Genomic DNA, 24,649 nt, shown 5'->3' on the forward strand with positions numbered 1-24,649 from the left:
ATTGGCAAAAATAATCATGAAATCTGGTCAAAAGAGGTTAAAAGTGGCAATAATGGGTCAACATATGTGACGCTAGGTGTAAAAGTGGTGGAAAGGGTTTATAAGTGCTGAACATGTCTGGAAAGTGGAAAAATTATGCAGAAAAGTCATTGAAATGTGATCAAGTGTCAGAAATGGGAGAAATGTAGCAAAAAGTGATGAAATACTGTATGTTAAAATATGGTGAGTTTGGTGCAGTTGCAGAAAAAGGGTAAAAATAAGCAAAAATCTTCTTAGTTTCTTGAAGGCATCTGGTGGCCATCTCTCCAGTGTCTTGCAAGCCCAAATGGGGTCCTGACCCCAAAGTTGAGAACCCCTAGAATCTACGCCTTAATGTCACATCTGGATGAAAACGTAAAAAGGATAGAAACTGTTCAGGAACGACAGAAAACGGTGTGAACAAAATGCATTTATTTTAATTCATGGATAATCCATATTTCCAAACAAAGATGGGGATGAAACAAACTCATAGAAGAAGCTTTGTGTGTAGTTATTCACTGACAGACACAGACAGCTACGGTTATGGACGCCAATCCTCAACGCTGATGTCACACCACCGCGCTGTGTTACAAACTGGCTCCAAGCACAAAGAAGACAGGAAAGAATAACTCAAAATAGTCCTAAACTAAGTCACAGTCAGAAGTCCGACGAGGAGAATATTCAAACATAAATGGAGGTTTTCAGAGGTTAGTGGTGCATTATTCTCAAGGAGCTCCAACGACATGAACCGAGGGCATAAGTTCCCCTACGATATAATCGCCAGGCAGTGGAAAAGATCTGACGCGACGCCTTAAAAACCTGAAAGTGCTGATGATGTTTGAACAGAATCGTCCTGTTCCCACCGGGGTTCGGCTTCCTGTGAGCTCACTTCCACTTCCTGACGGGATATAATGCCTGTTATAACAGGTAACGAGAGATTATGGCACAGTCATAAGATAAATGCTCAGTGACACGGTCTAATATTCACAATCATTACGAAAAAAAAAAACTCTAAAGCAGGGTGTCAAACTCTTTTTAGTTCAGGGGCCAAACACGGAGAAGTTTGATCTAAAAACAACATTATTGTTCCTTAGTTTGCACTTGTACGTATACATAAAATGATAAAATATCCAACCAATAAATGATATCAGTCCCAACAGGATTTACACTTTAAATTTCCTACATTTGTGACCATATTCTATTTAATTAATGAAAATGTTGTGTAATAATTAGAGGAAAATTAGAATATTTTGTAAAAAAAAATGTGTTTGTTTTCAACAGATCAACACTAAAAGTTACTCCCATCCTGCAATATATCCACTATCCACACAAAAAGTGACAAATTTCAGACTTACCTTAAATTTTATTTTATTTTGCAACCAATTTTAATTTAATTTGGGAAAATTATGTGGAATCATTTGAGAAAAATCTCAGGATTTTGGAAAAATTGGGAGTTCTTCCTACAATTTGAGAGTAAGAATGACTGTCAGGGTGCGATATATCCACAATCCAAACAAAAAGTGACAGATATCGGTCCCTGCACGATCTTCATTTAAGTTTCCACTATTTTGTGACCAATTTTTATATAATTTGGGGAAATATTGTAGAATAATAAAAAAAAAAAAAATATTTTGTAAGAATTTTGAGGCTTTTTTTCAACGCTTTAACATTAAAAATTACTCTCGTCGTGCAATATATCCACTATCCAAGTTATTTTTACTTTCTCCTGCGGGCCACATTGGATGCTATAAAGGTCCAGATTTGGCCCCCGGGCCTTGAGTTTGACACATGCTCTAAACGGTGGACAGGGTGAGCGCTGTGGTAGGGGGCCAACTAGGCCTTATGGGTAATAAAAACACAGGTCGTCAGTTTAATGGACATAAGTAGAAAGAGTCTCCTAGTGCTGTGGAAAAGTGTAAAGGTTCATCTAGTTTACAATACAAGTGCCTAGGCTTTTATTTTGTACTTTTTTACAAACTCCTCCCACTCTCCCTTTGCAACAAAGTCAAATTATAGAAAAACCAGACTCTAATGAAAGGTTCCTCCACCAACGTTACCACAGAAAACACTCCAGACGGTTGTGTTTGTCGGCTTTGGCACAAGTCGCTGATAAGTGTTGAGTTTTCTGGGTTTTGTCCATGTTTTACTTTGATATAATTGGCATTTTTAATCTGTCCTCTGACCCTGAGCTTGTCCCGTTCTTTAGATGCCTCTGAATCAATGATAAACTGTACATATGAACACAACCGTGAACATTTCTCTCCTTATAAACAGTGCTGATACAAACACGCTTTGATAAAACGTCCTCTGCAAGAAAAAAAAAAGACAAGTTCAAGACATTTTGGCGTTTGTCTTTCCTTTAATGGCTTCTGGTTTTAGGATTGGTACGTTAGGGAGGGGCGTGGCCTTCGGTTCTCGGCTGTCCAGTCCAACCGCAGAAGCCCTTTTTTTTTGGCTCGCCGTGCTCGTCCATTGGTGGGTGTGAGTTGTCGGACCATGACATCGGAGGTGAGTCCAACAGACCAGCTGGTGAACTATGCAACAACCCGTTCGACCAACCATGCCACGTCTGGAACGGCGCCATCAAGTAGTGTTGGTGTCGGTGTCGGCGTGGGATTGGTCGGCCTGCGTGAACAGGGACGTAACAGTGGGGTTCTGTCATCAATCTTCAGAGTGGAATGGTGAAGGCGACGCCTCCTCGAGGGCGCCAGCGTAGCAGAGGTAACGGACGGGCGAGCGGTCGCGGTTGGTCGGCCTGGCCTCCGTCCGTCCAATCAAGGCCCGTTCTCGTTGTAGTGGAGGGAGATGGGCCGGTCGCGCTGCACAGCCGGCATGTAGGGCCAGTTGTAGCTGGAGCCCGACAGCAGCATGTCGCGGAGCAGCGTCTCGATTGGCGTCTTTCCCACGAGACGCACGAAGAACAGCTGCTCGATGACCGGCGAGGAGACGATGCGCAGCGACGGCAGGCGCAGGAGGAGGCGGCCAAAACGGTTGGGCTGGCTGGGGTACTGGTTCCTCACGTACTCCTCCAGAGCACACTGGGACTTCTCCTGGATGCTCTCCACATGGGCCACGTCTGATAAACCCATCGCGTCTACGGGAACAGAAGAAGACATTAGCGTTATGAAGGCACAGTATCCTCGTTATTATGGTCATGATTAGTTACTGAAAGTAGTCCGTGATTTACTCGCTAACTACAGCCACCAGAGTGTGTCAGCGCACTGTTTAAGAGAAAGTTAAGGTCGCCTAGGAGAGCTCTTCTTCTCTACTTCATTGTCTACTACCAAACCTCAGAGTTGGATCTGTCGCCCCCTGTGGTCACAGATTAATTTTAATTAATTTTAATTAATTTTAATTAATTTTAATTAAACAAAAGAAATTTATATCTTTGACTTTTCCTCATTATTTAGATCAACCAAAAACAACACAAGTTGTTTTGACTGAAAAAGTTACTAAATGATCTAAAAAGCTGTTAAATGATCTATAAATCAGGCTGAATGTTTCACTCCAACTAATATGGTGAACAATATGTTAAACATCTACTACTAATAAAGACATTTAGAAGATTTATAAAAACTGGCGATCCCTTTAATAATACGTTTTGCTTTATTTGACGTTAATCATTACGTTACGATTTATGTGACTTTTATCGAAAAGTTGGCAACGACAACTTAAAATCAACAAGATACTCTATGAGACATTTCCCAGAGGAACGTGAAGGGGAAAAAACGATGAGTCACTCCAAGGGACCACCTGGTTTGCTGGAGTCACAGAGTTTCTGGTCATTTCTAAATTTATCTGAACATAGTGCTGATACATCGTTTCAAAGGCAATTCAACATAAACTACAATTTTATGTCACATAATTTCATTTGTTTTACTCGGTGGAACCGAGTCGTTTGACGGAGACGTTACGCGGGTCTGGCCGTAATTCATCAGAACTTGTTTAAAAAGGTTTTGTCTTTAATAATTAATAATTTATTATTAATATTATTGCTTTTATGGCTATGACTGTGTGTCAGTAAAATCATCACATTGCAATTGCATGTATTAATATTAATGCTTCAAAGAATGAATTAAATACAAATTCAGTGCAATTCAATTCATCTTTATTTATATAAAGCAAATTACAGCAATAGTCATCTCGAAGCACTAAACATCTTTAAAAAACATTTAACTTGACCTCATTTATGTATAAATATAATATGAGTGAATCCATGTTGATGTTTTGTAGAAACAGATCCATATCTACCTCCTTCCTAGGTCACGCTCTCCCTAACTCCCCCTCCCTCTCCTTCCTCCCCCCAGATGAGAGTCTGGCACGGTCGGGTAAAGTGTGCAACACTTTGTGATACTTTTCACACTCTGAGCTGAGGGGTGAGGGGTGAGGGGTGAGGGTGAGGGTGGGGGGATTTAGTAAAGCAGGTCAGAGATGTGTCAACTCCAAACAAAGACATTCTTACTGTACGGAGCAGACCTGAGGTTGACCCCCCCATGACCTCTAAATAACTCTGTTGGTATGTGATAATTATCTCCCCTGAACATTATTTAACCTGTGACCTGTTAATGTTTGCATTCTAGTCCCACTACAAGTAAAAACAACCATTATTATCCTCACTACACTAAACCACGTTAGTTTAGATGAGATCATGTGTCAAACTCAGGGCCCTTTAGAGCAGACATACGCAACTGGTGGCCCGGGGGCCACATTCGCCCCTCGGTTTAATTTTATGCAGCCCCCAAAGTAAATACACAAAACAAGAGCAAGAATACATTAAAAAATTACAAAGAATGACAACATTGCAGGAAAATACAGTAAGACAAGAAAAAAACACAGAAAATACTCCAAAAATACACAAAACTACTAGAAAAGTGAACAAAGCGACAACAATAATACACAAAATTACTGAGAACATAACAACAGAAGTACACTACAAGACTAGAAAAACATAAAATATTACTCTGCAGACCAACAGTAGTAACAAGAAAGCAAAACAGAAATACACAAAAATGCAAAATGACACACAAATACACAATATGACTCGAAAACACATATTTTACAGGAAAAATACACAAAAGAAGTACAGAAATGCACAAAATGCTTCACAACGAGAAAGACAACAACAAACACACACAGAATGACAGAAAAACACACAAAACTACAATAAAAACTCTTTATTGTTTCCTGTATTAATGCTCAGATCGCTCATTATTCTAATGCTGACATGAACGTTGATCATGTGACCCTCTGATTAAACTGCCTACCTCTGCTTTAGAGCATCAATGTGAAAGTAAAAATGACTCATTGAAAAATACCAAATAATTCAGTTGTAGATAATCTAATCTAAATACACACATTCCATAAAACTCCACAATATTTGCAGTTTTTTTCCCCAATGCTTATATTTTAAATGTGTTTGTGGAAAGATCCTTGAGATGAAACATCTCGTTATCAAGATGGCTGTTATTTTTAGTCTCAAATTGTTAAAAGAACTGAGATTGTTCTCAAATTGTTGCACAAAATGTCCCCAAACAGACTGCGACACAGTGACGTCATGAAACCGCAACCGGAAGTTGCGCGCTCAATACCGCGCTCAATACCGCGCTCTTACCGAGGGAGCCGTAATCTTAAAATTAACATTTTGAACATTTTCAAAAACGTTTTCGCTATTTTTTGTTAGTTTGTGTTTTTTAGTGGTTGTTTTGTGCGTTCAACTTGTTTATTGTGTTTTTCTGTCATTTTGCATATTTTTGTTGTCATTTTGTGTTTCTGTAGTTATTTTTGCTGACATTTAGTTTTTAGTTATTTTGTGTATTCTTGGTGTTTTGTTGCATTCATGTGAGCATTTAGATTTATGACCAATTTCAGCGTTAACACAGAGTTTGTGTTTCTTTCATCATGTTACTATTCTGTGCATTTTTATGTTATTTTGCATGTTTTTGTTGTTATTTTTTGTAGTTGTTTTATGGGCCGCACAGAATTAGACCGAGGGCCCCATGTTGCATATGTCTATTTTAAAAGCTCCAACTCATGGCCTCAAAGCTGTTTTTTTTAGCTCCTTTTATTTTATGGATTATTCACACTTTTGGTCAAACTGAAAGTTTCCCTACATTCATATCACAACATTGTTATATATATATATATATATATATATATATACAGTATATATACATATATACATACAGCTGTGGCTCTAACAGTAAAAACAAAGTGAACATCTTGATTCCAGGTAAAGTGAACGTTCTGTGGACGCTGTGAGGTCACGCCTCCTGTCACTCAGGGATAATAATTATTACATAAGGTGCCTTTTTTTGTATTTTTTTGTCACGTCGACCATTTTGGCTCCTGCGTGACAATGCGGTCGCTGCCTGGTTAGGATTAGTTGAGCTGTCTGTGCGTCTGAGGAGAGCCCGTGTGCCGAAGCGACAGCTCTGTGGGCGACCTTCAACGCCAAGTGTTCCTGTGTGTGTGTGTGTGTGTGTCTGCTGGCACACACACACCATGGCGGGTCAGCGGGGGTGAGGCATGGCGGCAGTGGCAGCCCTGAGATGCCCACGCTCTGATGTGGTTTGATAGAGGGGGGGGGGGGGGGGGGGGGGGGGGGGGGTTGTTTGAGCTTGTTAGGTTATGGATGGAGTCGATGTTAAACCCTTTAACATTAATAGCTAGTCTGAATATGTATACACATATACCGTTCCCAGGCCCCGGGGGCTTGGCCCCCGAATAATGCAAAAATGATTAGTAACATAACTGACTACAAAAATGTGCATTAGCGCGTTGTTTAACTTCTTAACGTCCTGAATACGGGTCAACATGCATGTTCTCACTGACTCTTAAATGATTAAACGCTTCACAAATACAGCAGCATATCACGATTATCACATACCGTGGGAAAGCTTAGAATCTACCGTTTTTAACCATATAAATCATTCTAAGACACAATTTTTACTCCCTGACAAAACAAGGAGCAACGTATAAGTCACATGACTAATGAACTGGTGAGTTGAAACGTCAATAATACATAAATAAATCAAATCAAAAGAATCGGCTTTTACGTAAAACATGCAAATGATGTGATTAAAGGAACCAGAGATGGTGTAATGATACAACTGGTGCTCCTCGTTTCTTGTGATCAACTTCCATGTGTGCTGACGACTGTCGTTAGTGGCTGGCGGCATTAAAACGTGCAAAACAAGCATTTTTACGGCCCGAAAAAATGGTAGAAGTTCTAACATCTATTGTTCCTCACAGTCGATAGTCAGTCACCAGATTATCTGGACACTATTTGGACCGTGACACTGTTGGTGATATTCACAGATTCAGATTTCCAGCATCAATAACTCTTTAACGAAACGTCATCAACACATAAATTATACCTCTTTACCATCGGTGTGAGGTGGACAACATGATACAACATGTCCACCCCCGTCTGTGGGTCCTCTCTGTGTGGTGAGCTTAAAACATGAAGCTCTCATCTCATCTTCCCGTAAATATCCAAATATTACACAAACAGAAAATTTAATTTTTAAAACAGAAAACCGCTGCTTATCTGGTTTTTGATTTTTCTGTATTTCTGTTTTGGTTTTAAATCAGTCAAATAAAATAACCACAGTGTTTATCTGTTATTTTGACTTGGTTTGAAAACAGAAAAACCAAAGAACGAACAGTACATGGATTAATGTTAATTCTGGATATTCAAATGAAGCTATTAAACGTTAAAGGGCGACTTTAACACAACACACACCCTCAGACGTGCGTGTTCCACTAACGCCGTCGATGACAGAAGAGTCTTTTTTTTTTGGGCGAGACGAGCGTGTTTTGTGTGTACATGTGCGTGGGGGAGTCACATGGGGCGCTCAGGGCTACAGGGGTTATGTAGGTCACCACCAATCCACCGTCTCACTGAAACGCAGCATACATAATTCAGCTCTGACTGAGGGAGGGGGCGGGGGCAGGGTCTGGGTTTGGGCTGAGTTTGGGGATGAGGAAGAGGAGGAGGATGAAGGGTGGATGGATGGTTTCAATAATAGATGGATGGGATCATGAGGGAGAGATGGATGATGATGAAAGAAGGGAAGAGAGGAGGAAATATGCAACGGAACAACAAAAAAACTAAACCGTGCAACGTCTCAGTGCAGCTTTGTTCCAATCCCGTTAACCCCACCCACCCCCCACCCCCCACCGACGCCCCCCCCCGGGTCATGAAGCATGATGGCCTGGGTGAAGGATCCAGATGTGACAGTTGTTGTGGCTGCCACCGCTGCCCCAGTGACGGCTGGAATGAGCCTCAACAACGTCTGAGTTCCAACGCCATGACAACAGTGTGTGTGTGTGTGTGTGTGTGTTTTCTTTCTAACTCTACATATGATACAAAGTAAATTTTATTTGTGATTATTTTGAAGATTTAATGGATGTGTGTATGAGACGATAGTAAAATAATATACCGTAAAATTAAACTGAAGAAACCTAAACTATTATTTGTATTCTAAAATATGAAATAATGACAAAAAAATACATAAAATAAATAGAACAAAACAAGAACAAAAAATATTAACCTTGTATGTGAACCAATAGAGAATATGAAGAAAAAATGCTTATTAATGCAAGAATGAATAATAATCAAAACATTTAAAATCATTGAAAAAAAAAAAAAAACAGAAATTACTTTAAAAAAGTAACAGAATAAAAAAACAAAAACATTTTCTAAATTCAAATAATATAATCATGTAAAATATGAATTAATATTAAAAGTAAGTAGATTAAATATTTTTTGTATTAAATTAAGTAGATTTTAATGTGATTATTTTGAAGAATTAATGGATGAATAATATACATCGTATAATTAAAATGAAAATGCCTGAACTATTATTTGTAGCCTGAAATACCTTAAGGTAGAAATAATGAAATAAAATAAATTGTTTTTTTTTACCTTGTACGTAACCGACAGAGAAAAATGTTGGAAATGTTCGGATTTTTTTTCTGTTAAATGTGGTTTTGTTGTTGTTTTTGGAGTCAATTTATGAGTTTTTGTGATTATTGCGTTTTAGGGGCCATTTTGTGTATTTTTGTAGTAAATTTTGTGTCTTTTTCTGTCATTTTGTGTGTTTTTATGCATTTGGTGGTCGCACAAAATAAATATTAACCTTGTGTGTGAACCAATAGAGAAAGATTTTAAAAGTTTAGCAAAGAAAGAAAGAAGCTAGAATTCTAATCAAAACATTTAAAATCATTAAAAAAATAATATTTGAAAAAATTAAATTAAATTCATGAATATTGAAAAAAAAATCCATAAATACAAACATTTGAAAACAAACGCATGAAAATCTATTTAAAATAAGAAATGAAATACATTTAAAAAAATAATAATTTTTTAATATATTTTTTAAAGTTCTAAATTCAAGTAATTCATGTAAAATGTGATTTAATATTAAATAATTTAGATGACTAATTATAGACTTTTATCGTTTGAGTCAGAAAAAATTTAAAATGTTTTATAAAAATGTGACTTTTACAGTTATGGCAGCTGTGAACTTAAGAAAGTTACAAAACAAAGATAATGTCAGTGTTTCAGTTGAGTTTAAATATAATAATTATGTTATGAACAAAAGGAAAAACAGATTTAGGTCCAGGTTATATTTGAGTTTAAGCAGAAATGCATGAATAAGTGCGTTTAGCAGCTGTTTTTAGTCACGGCTATAAAAACTACAGTTAAAGCAGATTGTTTATATTATTCTGGTATTTTTTCCTCATTCAGACAGAAGTGAATCTATAGATAAGGACGGGAGGAGATTCAGGGGCGGGTTCTGAGGTTGATCAGGTTACACCCACATTCATGAAGAGCAGAGAGCGCGACTATGTTATATATTATACTGTAGCAGCCAACGAGGGACGGCCTGGACAGGATCAGGCTCCACCCACGTGGAAAGGTTTCACCGCTCAGACGCAGAGGTGTGTGTGTGTGTGTGTGTGTGTGTTGCAAATGTGCCCGACCTTTGAACTCACACATTTTCTACTTGAACAGAAGAGAAATGATCTGAACTCACCTGACTCACACACACACATTTAGAAAACAGGTCAGAGACGACGAAAGGGCAAAATATAACCGTACTGATGATTTCTATGTCAAACAGTATATAATGGATTCATGCACTGTTATTAATTTCATATTTATATGCTTCAGATGACTTATGGGAGTCAGGAGGGTTACCCTGATATCACATGAGAATGTCCATTATCTATTCATCTGAATGATATCCACTGTTATCCAGTAAGTTTACTATTATTATAGTCATCGTAAAGTATTATTTAATCACTAATAAAAATGAACTCAAAGTGAACAAAAAAGGATGGAAAAGATGGAGAAATGGGATTTTGAAAATTAAAGCAGCCAAAAACGGTAGTGAAAAGGGTTCAAAGTGTTAATATTGGAACAATTAGTTTAAACTGGTAAATAATGGGCCTGATGAATGGTGAATGTGGTTAAATTGACAAAAAATAATCATGAAATATGGTGAAAAGAGGTTAAAACGAGAAAATAATGGTGGATTATTAGGTAGAAAAGTGGTGGATATGATTTATGAGTGCTGAACATACTGTACGTGGAAAAGGCATGGAAATTTGATGGAAAAGTATCAGAAATGAGAGAAATGTAGCAAAAAAAGCATTAAAAGGAGCAAAAATATGGCAAGAAAAAGTGATGAAAAATGGCAAATTTGGTGTTGTAGTAAAAGTAAAAGTTTAAAAATAAGCAAAAATTGGCTCAAATTGTCCAAACAATATTCTTTGTTTCGTGAAGGCATCTGATGACCCCCTCTTAGTGTCTCATGACCACAAATGGGGCTCTGACCCCAAGGTTGAGAACCCCTGGTTTAGTGCATTTGCTTGGTGTTAAAATCCTGTGTAAAGGTGTGATATACAGTATGTTGCTAACTAGCTAACAAGCTAACTAGCTAACGTCCTTGGCTGCTCATTAAGTAGCTTTATTATTAGCATCAGTTTGGCAGCAGCCATGTTTATAGTCACGCACTCACCTTCCAATCGGACATTTATCCAAATCAAATTAAATTGTTTACATGATACTGTCATCAAGTGTTTACAGTGACATGAGTAAACCTATTAGCACAAGTCAGATTAGCGCGCGGCTAATTCTTCCCTTTCCGACTGAGCTGCAAATTGACTCCAAATACAACAACAAAACCACAAATACAAAAAAAAAATACTAATCAATCAACAAAAGTCCACCAAATTACTTCATAAGCTGACAAAATAACTACAAAAATAACAAAAAAATGTACAAAACAACAAAAACATACAAAATTGACTCAGAAAACACAATAATCACAAAAAAAACCACACAAATTCACTCCAAAAACAACAAATTAAAGTGGACAAAAACAGTGGTAAAAAGAGTTCAGTGTCAATATTGGAACAATTAGTTTAAACTGGTAAATAATGTGCACGACAAATGGTGAATGTAGTAAAATTAGCAAAAAAATAATAATCATGAAATCTGGTGAAAAGAGACAATAACAGATCAATATATGTGACATTAGGTGTAAAAGTGGTAGAAAGGGTTTATAAGTGCTGAACATGTGCAGAAAAGACATGTGATGTAGAAGTGTCAGAAATGGGAGAAATGTACCAAAAATACATTAAAAGGAGCAAAAATATGGCAAGAAAAAGTGATGAAAATATGTTAAAATATGGTGAGTTTGGTGGAGTTGTAGAAAAAGGTTAAAAAAATAAGCAAAAATGGGCTGAAATTGTTCAAACAATATTCTTAGTTTCTTGTCTGAATTGGTTCCTGACCCCAAGGTTCAGAACGCCTGGTCTAAAGGACTCAAAATCCCACAATGCAATGCAGGAAACTTTTCCAACTATATAAATAAGAGCAACTTTCATCTATTGTTCTGTTCTTGTAGTTCCATTCATTGATCTGTGATATCTGATAATAATAATCAATAATATTGATTGTTTAGTTCCAACTCACCAGATGTGAACAGAACGATGGACTTGAGGCAGGAATACTCAGCCGTGTCCACCTGCAGGTTCTTCAGCTTCTCCACCTGCTCCTGGAACACCCTGATGTGGTCCATGAACGCCACCACGCGTTCTGCTGACATGGGGGACGCGTGGAGGCCGGCCGCCGCCAGCAGGGGGGCCACGTGGAGCGGCATGGAGCACTGGGCCGCGTTCAGAACAAACAGCTCACTCCATGACATGCGCAGCAGCGCCACCTATAGAGCAACCATGGTACATAGGTTAGCTTAATACACACACACACACAGTGTTTTTAGCATAAATTATTATAATATCGCTAGTTGGAAGCATTGGGCAGACAGCACGCTAACCTGCTAACATGCTAACATGCTAACACTGGAAGCATCCTTTACCCTTTGATCCTGCACAGCCTAAACCATGTGTGTCAAACTGATTGTAGTTCAGGGGCCAAATACGGAGCAGTTTGAAACAAGTAATTTCAACATTATTTTGTCCTAGTTTGCGTGTATGTATATATAAAATACTAAATATGTAAGAAACCAACAATAATAGAGCAATAAGTGACATAAATTAGTCCCAACAGGATCTACACGTTAAATTTCCCAGATTTGTGACCATTTTCTATTCAATTAAGGAAAATGTAATAATTTGAGGAAAATAAGTAGATTGTCAGAATTTTGAGGATTTTTCAACAGTTCAACATTTAAAAATGTCATTTGAGAAAAATCTCAGGATTTTGTGAGATTTTTTTGAATTTGTGTTTGTGGAGGAAGTGAAATAATCTGATTCATGTCTGATTCTCTGTCATTTTTACTTTCTCCTGCGGGCCACGTTGGATGCTCATAAGGGGCAGTCTTGGCCCCCGGGCCTTGAGTTTGACACATGTGGCTTAAGCTAACCAACTGCTAACCTAACGCAAAGGTACTTTTTTGAGCATATTTCTATATCAGTCATTTTACTTGTACTTAAGTACATTTTGCTTTGATGTGTCTTCTTTTGGCTTCACAAGACAAAACTGACTTTCTGGAATTTTCTCTTTGCTTTGAATTGTCAAAGACATGAAAAATATTAAATCAAAAATATTTTTTTTTCTGCAGACACCTCTGAAGAAGACTGGCAGTTGACAGCCAAAACGTGTCAGGAGATCAAAGTAAATGTCCTAAAAACAATGGTCTGAATAAATGACATATTATTTTAAAAAGAAAATAAAGTTGGTTATAATCATAGATAAGTTAAATAATTGATGACATCATTAACATGCACCGAGGCCTTCAGATGAGGTGTTCTCCTGTCTCACCTGGTCCATCAGCTGCAGGTCGGGGAAGAAGGGGATGTTCTTGGCCCACTCCACGGCGCTGAACAGCAGCCGGGCCGCCAGCTCACAGATGTTCTCGATGCCCATCAGGTTGTTTCCCTGCATGCACTGGGCTCCGTAGCGGGACGTCGGGTAGGGCTCGGCGCGCAGCAGCAGAGAGATGAAGCCGGACAGGTAGGGCTGTCCGTTGTAGGGGTCGGTACCGTTGGTCAGGTACTGGCCAGGACTGGTCTGGGAGTTGGAGGCTCGTCCTCGTTGAACGGCTAGAAGAAGAACAGAAGAATAACTAATTTATTGTCTCATGTCCACTTTATTAACAATAAAGCTTCACTCTCAGTAATCGGGTTAACAACACAGCATCAAATATTAAGTGGATTTCCAATCAGGAAAATGTAAGTTTTGTTTTTCCTTTGTAGTTTATGCTCATTTAAATCCAGTGGATCCTTTGATCAATGAGGCAGCGTCACAACCACATTGAGTAATCAACTGTCTCTAAAATGATTAAAGTGCAGCTTTTATGGGACGAATAAGTCGCCACGTTTTGAATTAAACTTTTATTATTAATCAGGAGGTTGTGGACGACGTAAATATGAACAGTTCATTCACACAGAGACGTGTGAGACGAGACAAAGAAGCAAATTGGGTGAAGCACACATGTTGACGGAGGTGTGTGTGTGTGTGTGTGTGTGTGTGTGTGTGTGTGTGTACCAGAAAGAGGTCAAAGGGAACAAAAAAAAAAATGTGTGAACGCGCAACATCACATCCCTCCGCCTCCTAAATATGTCAGCGCTCGTCTTCTTCTTCTTCTTCTTCTTCTTCTTCTTCTTCTTCTTCTTCTTCTTCTTCTTCTTCTTCTTCTTCTTCTTCTTCTTCTTCTTCTTCTTCTTCTTCTTCTTCTTCTTCTTCTTCTTCTTCTTCTTCTTCTTCTTCTTCTTCGGTGGTGGTGGTAGAGACGTGGAGGCCAAGGCCGATCACTGCTGCTGTTGTGCATCAATGAGTAATGACAAGCAGCAGCTGGTAAAGATATAACCCCTCTTCACACCTACACATGTTATGCACCGACACACACACACACACACACACACACACACACACACACCCCCGTCCTCCTGTGCTGGCAAATGGCTCAGCCTGAGGCGAAAAGGGCACGCAGAGGCCAAGCTCTCACACACACACACACACACACACACACACACACGCACACACACGCACACACACACACACACACCCTCCGGCTGTGGAGCGATGATGATGATGATGATGATGATGATGAGGCGACAGCTCAAAGGCCCATTTGGAAAACACCTGTTCACTCATCCCTGCTGTCTGACTAATAACTCCATCTACTGTTACAACGTGCGCGCTAATGAAAACACAAAGAGGGGCCACGTGTGAGGGGCCCGACAACGAGACAAGGGGCTGAAACTACAGCGACGCATCGATCGATCACTGATTTCCTTCATTTTGGACGATCGGCCAATATTTTCATATGAAACCCAACTTTTCTACCTCCACAAAGGTCTGAAAGTCAGCCACTGACCCCTTCTGTTGTGAGATGACTGACAGGCCCCGCCCACCAGGTCATGTGATCATGCGTCTGCTACACAGGTTAACAACAACAGTCATGACTTAGCTCCACCAAGTAAAACAAATCATTATGTGTGACGTACAATGGTGATCTACGTTGAATTGCCTTTGAAATGATATATCACATGATTATGTTCCGATGAATGTAGAAATTACCGGAAAAGTGGGTGGGCCCCTGTCCCCCCCTCCCTCTTTCAAAAAGGTCTCAGAGAGGCTCTTGACATCCGCTCATAGAATATCCATGTCAAATTACAGCTTGATTCACCGAGCATTAACGAGGAGTAGTCATTTTAAAAATGGGACCCACGGGGCCCCCTGGTGCGCCCGGGGCACATTCGGCGTAATGGGCTCCATTCATATATTGGTATGTCCCATTTTTAAAAGTTAATAACACAAATATGGTGAATAATCATGTGTTTTGTTAAACACTGATCTACGAATGAGGACATTTTAAAGGTTTTAGGCACATTTGTAAAAACAATGGAGGATCCTTTAAGAGAGAGAACAAGTAGAGCGCAGCGTGCCGAGGGCTTTGAATAAAATAAAACCTTTCCATTTCTCCGTTACCTGGACCACAGCGTCTGAAAAACCAGGGTCACGTTGTAAACATCCTTTAACTCCAGAGAAGAAGAAAAAACACCTCCACACAAAAAAAGGTGGTGACCTCCACGCTCTAGTTTACCCCGTGAACTTGTGTCAACCTGCGCTCGCCGTAGAGAAGAATGTGGTTTCCTTTAGCAAACAGCGCCGGGCCGAGCCGCCTGTCACTAAAGACCACAGTTACACAACGGGGCATTCCTCGTCTCGTCAGATTAGAAACATGTTTATTCAGGAGACGTCTGGAGTGAAAACGAATACTCTGATTACTCACTAAAGTAGATGTTAACGCATCCAATGGTTGCATTGCTGCGTGTTGCTCTGCAGATTGACTCAGGTTGACGTGGACAGTGATGGAAAGGTTTACATTTAGCCCAGAGTCCACCTGTACAACAGGTCTGACTGGAAACATAGCTCTGACGCAGTCGTAAGCTAGCACCTCATTCTGAGAGGTTAGAGTCAGCGGGTGGACGAGGACAACTGGAGAAAACAGATAACAGTTGTATAAAAAAAGGCAAAGAAAAAGTGTGAAACATTCAGGGTTCAGATCATTTAAATCAGGGGTTCTCAACCCTGGGGTCAGGACCTTATTTGGGGTCACGAGACACTAAGATAGGGTCACTAGATGCCTTTAAGAAACCAAGAATATGTTTTCTGAACAATTTGAGCTTTTTTTTCTTATTTTTACTCTTTTTCTGCAACTCCACCAAACTCACCATATTTTAATCTATTATCATCACTTTTTCTTGCCATATTTTTGCTCCTTTTAATGTATTTTTGCTACATTTCTCCCATTTCTGACACTTCTACATCACATTTCAATGACTTTTCTACACATTTTTCCACTTTCTAGACATGTTCAGCACTTATAAACCCTTTCTACCACTTTTACACCTAATGTCACATATGTTGACCCATTATTGTCACTTTTAACCTCTTTTCAACATATTTCCTGATAATTTTTTGCCAATTTAACCACATTCACCATTTATCATGTCCAGTATTTTCCAGTTTAAACTAATTGTTCAAATATTGTCACTTTTAACTCTTTTTACCACTTTTTCTGTCCATTTTTATCCACTCTAATTTACAACTTTTAACTGATTTCTGTGGTTTTTACAATCCCATTTCACCACCTTTTCCACCATGTTTGGCCTTTAAAGGGCTGAGAACCAGTGGTTTAAAAGAGTAACATGGCTGTAGGCTCCACACTGACGTAGCTGTTGCCTCAGTATCAGCCTACCACCCTAAACAAAGATCAGACTCGCCTCGGCCTCTGATTTGGGACTTGGCAGCTTCTAATCTGCTCTTACATTGATTAACAGTTAATCCTGCAAATGGCAGTGACTCCACTCGACGGTTGAAAAGCCTCATTGTTGGGGTCACTCGTGCCTGAGAGGCAGAGCACTTGATTACAGACGCACACACGCCGCTCTTTCTCTGTCTGTGTGTGTGTGTTTCCTCGCCCACAGCGCGATGGCGAGTCCAAGAAACAGAAAGACGAGGAAAACAAGAGACGGAGGCTGAGGAGGAGCTCAGTGTAATGACAGAGATAACATTAAAGCTTTTCAAGGCCGTAACCCCCAAAATAAGGTCCCAGAGAGCAGGGACCCCCACTGTAGCTGAAGGTGGTTGAACACAGACATGAACATGAAGAACAGTCATGTGGAGACAGGACCATCTATAAGGGGGAATAAAGGGGAGAGATTTTTGGGGTCCATCCATAAAGTCAGTAAAATGATGGTCCATTGTTCTATGAATCTGTGATAACCACATTTATTTATTCATCTGAATAATATCCACTGTTATCTAAGAACATTTATTATTATTATTATAGTCATCTTAAAGATGGAAATCATGGTTTTAATCACTAATAAAATGGGTTAAAGTGACCAAAAATGGTGAAAAAGGAGGTGAAATGAGATTTAAAAAACCACAGAAATCAGTTAAAAGTTGTAAATTAGAGTGGATAAAAACAGAGAAAAGTGGTAAAAAAGGCTCAAAGTGTCAACATTAGAACAATTAGTTTAAACTGGTAAATAATGGACAAACATTTAACAGCCTGTTTGATGGGAACAAACAGTGAAAACGTGATATTCTTTCTATATCATAAAACTATTTCAATTTGAGAAAGCTAATTCCGGGATTTGATTAAATTAAATTGATTAAATTGAAAAATAAAGTGGACATATAAGACAATAAATATATTTCTAAGTAGCAGAAAAAAACATCCAAAAATCAAATAATGGACATGACAAATCATAAATGTGGTTAAATTGGCAAAAATAAGGATGAAATATGGTGAAAAAAGGTTAAAAGTGACAATAATGGATGAACATTTGTGACATTAGGTGGTGGAAATGGTTTATAAGTGCTGAACATGTCTGAAGATGTGATGTAAAAGTGTCAGAAATTAGAGAAATGTAGCAAAAATACATTAAAAGGAAGAAAAATATGGTGAGAAAAAGTGATGAAAATAGGAAAGTTTTGGTGTAGTTGCAGAAAAAGGGTAAAAATAAGAAAAATGTTCTCAAATTGTTCAGAAATAGGTTGAGAGGATGAGTTAGACATATGAAGTCATTCTAATGGGTCCAAAGTGTCTCAGCTTAATGCTGTTGACGAGTAGAAATATAAAGTGTTAAATTTAGGACACGTAAAGAGAAATGTTGAGCGTTAACTAGCTAGCGTGCTAGGCTAGGCTACAGTAGGTAGGGCATGAAATGAGAACACACAAACATCATGGTATCATGGGACGCTCCAAAACGCCACGTCTGCTGCCAACGGCAGACGGAGGCGTACGATTGGCTGCCTGGATGCCCTGGATTAGTCTGTGGGTCAGACTGTTAGTGGAATTACAGCAGCTAAATACAATTAAGGTCCCATCTATCAACGTTTGGACGGGAAGGTCATTATAGATCAGCCTTGGACTAAACGTTCACGTCAATGACAAGATTCACAAATACACAGAAAGAGTTTCACACGTCAATAGAACTCAGAGGTTCCTCAAATAAAAACATGAATCAGCTGTATTAAACAGACCAACAACATGAGCGTTAAACAGGAAGTAAAGGACAGTGAACGTCCCCAACGAGGGAATATGACAGCTGATCAGCTGTTCCACGTGAGCTCTCATCCAATCGCTAAACGATATGAAAGAAAATACAAAAACAACGAGAAAAACATACAAAATGGGAGAAAAATAAACATGATTTTATGTCAGCGCATCCAAATACAAACATTCAACAATATCTGCAGAAGTCAGTTGAAAGAACTTCCAAAATCTGGCAAATTTTCTCTCAAATTATTTCACATATTTTAATGAAGTTATATGTAACATGTCAGGAGATCAAAGTACTGTACATTTCCTAAAAAAAACACATTTTTAAATTTTTTTTTAAGATAAAATGTATTAATACATTTTCAAATGTAATAAATTAAATAAATAATAATAATAATAATAAATAAAAAAGACAAAATGAACTTGCTGGAAATATTTACTGATATAGTTAAAATATGTAATTAATTATTTTTTAATTTGCATGTATATGTATGATATTTAAAACTATATATGTATTTATATATATATATATAGTTTTAAATATTTAAAATTTAATATTTTAAGGTTTCTTTTTATTTTGACTGTCTGCTGATTGCTTTGATGTGTCCTTTGATGTGTCCAATGTTTGACTGCATGACTTCCAGACAAATGGGAATCATTAAAATGTAATTTGTTGAAGGATATTTAAAAATGTTGTGTTGCTCCACACTGACGGAGGCGTGTGTGTGTGTGTGTGTGTGTGTGTGTGTGTGTGTGTGTGTGTGTTTGCTCACACTCGGACTTTGACTGTGCTATAGTTTGGGCTGACCTACATTTCCAGCTGCTGTTGCTGCTCTATCAGAGCGATGTGGGTCAGAGGAGGATGTGTTGGCTCTGTTTACCATCACCACACGCACCACGCTAACCGTAACCATGCTAACTTCACACACTCAGCGTGCCGTGTGTGTGCATGTGTGTGTGTGTGTGTGTGTGTGTGTGTGTGTGCTGCAGACACGGTGACCTTATATCGCCATGTGCGTCCTTGGGAAGGCGTTTAAAATGTAGTCATCAGGACTATTTCAGTTATAGTATAGACCAGTGGTTCTCAACCTGTTCAACCCCACAACCCCCAAATTAAGGTCCCATAGAGCAGGGACCCTCCAAAATAAAGGTTCCAGAGAGCAGGGACCCTCCAAAATAAAGGTCCCATAGAGCGGGGACCCCCACTGTAGCTGAAGGTGGTTGAACACAGACATGAACATTGAAGAACAGTCATGTGGAGACAGGACCATCTATAAGGGGGAATAAAGGAGAGATTTTTGGGATCCATCCATAAAGTCAGTAAAATGATGGTCCATTGTTCTATGAATCTGTGATAACCACATTTATTTATTCATCTGAATAATATCCACTGTTATCCAGGAACGTTTATTATTATTATTATAGTCATCTTAAAGATGGAAATCCTGGTTTTAATCACTAATAAAATGGTTCAAAGTGACCAAAAACACTCAAAATAACTCCAAAAACATATAAAACAACCAAAACACACTGAATGACAATAAAAATACAGAAAATGACAGAAAAACGCACAAAAGGATCAGAAGATACATTAAATAACAACACAAATACACAACTAACTCCAAAAACACACAAAAACAACAACCAAAAAACACTGAAACCATAAAATGGATTAAAAATGATCAAAAATGGAGGAAAAGGTGGTGAAATAGGATTTTAAAAACAAGAGAAGATGGTTAAAAGTTGCAAATTAGAGGACAGAAAGGACAGAAAACACGTTAAAAAGGGTTCAAAGCATCAATATTAGTTTAAACTGGTAAATAATGGTCATGACAAATGGTGAATGTGGTTAAATTGACAAGTATTCATGAAATATGGTGAAAAGAGGTTAAAAGTGACAATAATGGTCAACATATGTGACATTACGTGTAAAAGTGGTGGAAAGGGTTTATAAGTGCTGAACATGTCTGGAAAGTGGAAAAAATTGGACGACCCCAAATGGGGTCTTGACCCCAAGGTTTAGAACCCCTGGTCTAGTTTTAATCAACACTAAAAATAGTTGTTAGAACAATGCCATGCTTTTATTTTTAGACAAATATCTGGAAATAAATATGTTTTATTTATTTCATTTGAGAGATGGCGGTTCGTTTATATTTATTATTATTATCAAAGAATTATTACAGAAAAATAAACAAAAAAGAGAAAAATATACAATAAAAAAAATAAAACACAAAGAAAACACAACGCAAATTACCAACAAAATCACACAAAACAAAATGATAAGAAACAACAATGCTGCAAAATGATCTGAAAAAATTTACAAAAAAATAGGAAAAATGACAGAAAAATACACAAAATAAGAGAAAAATATACAAAAACAAACAGAAATGACCCCAAAAAAAACACAAACTAACAACAAAAACTGCACAAAACAACCAAAGTAAAGGAAACATCGCTGCAAAATATAGAAACTTTACATTTTTCTTTTTTTTCTAACAGTTTATTCATCTCTTATTTACTATTAATATTATTATTATTTTGTGAAGAAGTAAATAAATAGAAAAATGAATTAATAAAAGCACAATTGTTATTATCATGATATTGAGTTTAATAGAAAACAACTCATAGAGAGTTTCAGAATAAAAGCTCACATGTGAACGTCTGCTCTGTGAGTAAACGACTGTTAATCATTGAGAATCTTTGTGACCTCCTGCTCCATGTGAGGCTGTTATATAATTATTCAAAGTGCAGACTGGGACAGGATCTGTGAGGATATGTAGGATTATGTATTTGGGAGCAGCTGCGGCTCCTGTAATCATTTGTTTAGACTGTATTCAGCGTTCGACGGGACCACCAGAGCGTGTTAACGCAGCAAACAGGAGGAAGTTTCTGCATGAGGTGTGTTTGACGTCCAGGTGAGACAGCACCTGCTTTGTTTTTCAAAATAAAGCTGCAAATGTATAGAGACTTCTTAGATAAATATATGTATGAACAACTCGTCAGTTAGCAGTTATCACCTCTGAGACACAATATCCACCAAGCACATGAAGGAGAACATGGAAACAATGACCAATCAGAGCATTAACACAGGAAACAACAAAGGCTTGTGTGTGTTTTTAGAGTCATTTTTGGGTGATTTTGTGTATTTGTCTCTCATTTTGTGTGATTTTGTCATTATATTGTGTGTTTTCCTCTCATTGTATGCGTTTATGAAGTCATTTTGTGTTTTTTCTCACTCATTTTTTATTTTTATGAAGTCATTTAGTGTGTTTATGAAGTCCTCTTGTTCACTTTCCCCATTTATTTATTTATTACATGGATTTTTATTTATTAGATTTGTTTTTGTTTTTTAAACTAGTTAAATACTAAACATTGATTTTATAACATTTGACATCGCAATTAATTAATTAAGGATGTTTCAAGATAAACAGCAAAGCCTTAAATCCAACTGTGGTCGATATAAATACTTTTTGCTAATGTTTAAATATTTTAACTGCTTTATTCCTCTATTTGTGCGCTCACTTTTATATATTCATGTTTTTTTTGTTCATGAAAAATAATTACGGCACTGTCTGCTTTTATTCTGAAATTTCATTAAAAGCCCTTCAAATAAAACCTTATTATTAGACGTGTTGGTCTCATTTGTTTCCTCTGAATCTCAAACTACAGACTGTGGACGATCCAAAAACACATTATTTAACCTGAACGACAAACGTCGACCTCTCCACCAGCCTGGGAATAAAATAAGGAGAACATGACTTTAATCAGCCCAACCTCACCATTCCATACCATTTAAACAATGTCAAATAATAAATCATCAATATTTATAAATAAATAAATTAATAAACTCACGATTTGTGCATTTTTTCTCTCATTTGCATGTTTTTCCATGATTCCATTCAGTCGGTTAAGTCTCGATACGATTACAAACGGATTTTTGATTATTATTGATTATCTCTTCAATTTCCCAATAATTGCTAATGATTATTTATCTTCTATCTAACATCAGTCTGCTGCTGGATTTGTATTATTATTAAAGACTATAATTATCTTTGGTAATGTAAGAATAGATTCATGATCGTCGATAACAAAATTGCGATTAATCGATTAATTATTCCGCTAATCTCTGCAGCTGCTGCGCTTTTGTCCAATCAGGTGCTTCCACCTGTACAAACATGAGCTGATAGTCCCTCCATCATCATCATCATCATCATCATCATCATCATCATCATCGGTTGGAAATTAGACACGATCACTATCACTCATAAACACAAAGTTAGCATCACAAAAGGATTTGACGACACTGATTAATCCGCCTGACCTTAAACGCACCGTCAGATGAGCCTTAATCTATTTCATGTGGATTATAAATGCTGATGTCATAATTTACACACATATGTCTCTGGTTATTGTCCCGTTCAAACTTTTACACCCGTTTTCTAAAGGAAAATCAAAAATGTGAGCATAGATGCAGTCTCTAAACACACACACACACACACACACACACACACACACACACACACACACACACACACCACACACACACACACAAACAAACAAAACTTTTATCTTCTCAGCTCAGTGGATGCTTCACGTCTCATCTCCAGTCCTGAAACCGACTTTTAGCTGCGGACAGGCTGCGACGCGTCTGCATTTATCCTCAGGTTATTATTTTTTGCTGTGCCAAAAAAAGGAGCAGAGGGCACCGGGGTCGCCACACACACACACACACACAACACACCACACACACACACACACACACACACACACACACCACACACACACACACACACACACACACACACACCCTCCCTGGCGCCCTTGAGCTGCAGGAACGTTTATTCCATCATGGAAAGTGTTTGGAGCGCATGTTGTGCGTAATTACGCACAAGGCTAAAAACAGACAGGCCTTAATTTATTTAAAAATTGAAAGAAAACAAAGATTCATGACAAACACAGAGGTGTTTGGGAGCTTCTTCTTTTTTTTCTTTTGCCACGCTGTGAGTCCATGGATTCAACACGCACCATCGGGTGTCACTGCTTAATGATAATTAAAAAGGAAAAGCGCTCCGTCCTCCAACACTTTTCCAACGCTGCTCTTTGGCAATAAGTGACCCGTTGTTAATCCAACACAATGCAACAAATGTAGCGGCATCCTCTTACGGCGGCTCGGGGTGTCGGTGCGCAAACAGCGTAATTAAACCGGAGGGACAAAGGGCGGATTTCACGGCGCGCAGCGCCGTGAAAGCTGCACATTTAGAACAAAACAAAAAAAAGATGGGAATTATAGGCTTTGTGCTGCTGCAGGTGGTGAGGGAACGATTAGCCTTAAAAACACTTAGAAAGCGAGAGCGCGCACGGGGTGTACGCGCAAAGTTTGGCACTTTTCCCTTTGGGCATGTTGAGAGTTTTAATGATTACAAACAAACTAGACACTGGATACACACGTGTGGTGCATTTTGGGGAATGTTTTATAGGGCTGGGTGATAAGGACCAAAATTCATATCTCGATATTTTTTCTCAAAATTGCGATACACGATATAAATCTCGATTTTTGTTGGATTTGACTCAATAAAGTCTGAACAGAAAAATAATTCTAGATTAAATTTGCTGGTGCAAAATACCACACAGGCACATTTATTAACAACAATCTGCACAATATGAGTCACTTTTGGCTTTTTCTCCTGTAAGGGACAGCACGTGTGAGTGAGTTCTGTAGTGTGAGTTGTTAGCGTTTCATGCTATTTTAATACAAAATAAGTTATATAAAAAACATTGATATAGGCAATATTGTCATTTTCTGTATCGCCAAATTAGAAATGACTTTTTATTGTCCAGGCCTACTTTTCAAAAGTTTAAATGAAAAGTTTTCATGTCTCAAATACAAATGTGCATTTGCTTTATTAGTTTGGGGAGAAAAAAAGGAAACATCTCCACACCTTAAAGACATCCTAAAACTAATTCAAACTTTTACGCACAGCATTTTTTGTCCTTACGCCCAAACACACACAGACAGGGATCCTACCTTCCCTCCGCATGCCCACTTTCAGGCACTTCTTAAGCCGGCAGTACTG

The 24,649-nt window shown here is 38.1% G+C and overlaps 1 protein-coding gene across 1 annotated transcript in view; it reads right to left on the minus strand.

Moving 5' to 3' along the window:
- Window positions 1-435: 435 nt before the first annotated feature.
- Window positions 436-24,649, minus strand: part of nr2f5 (nuclear receptor subfamily 2, group F, member 5) — a 25,109-nt gene continuing 895 nt past the window's right edge. The window contains 4 exon segments of the mRNA XM_028471301.1: window positions 436-3,112; window positions 12,008-12,254; window positions 13,316-13,596; window positions 24,601-24,649. The exon segment at window positions 24,601-24,649 is cut by the window's right edge and continues 260 nt beyond it. Of these exon segments, the coding sequence (XP_028327102.1) occupies window positions 2,793-3,112; window positions 12,008-12,254; window positions 13,316-13,596; window positions 24,601-24,649 (897 nt within the window). The 3' untranslated portion in view covers window positions 436-2,792.

The sequence above is a fragment of the Gouania willdenowi genome, chromosome 16 (genome assembly GCF_900634775.1).
Source record: "Gouania willdenowi chromosome 16, fGouWil2.1, whole genome shotgun sequence".
NCBI lineage: Eukaryota > Metazoa > Chordata > Actinopteri > Blenniiformes > Gobiesocidae > Gouania > Gouania willdenowi.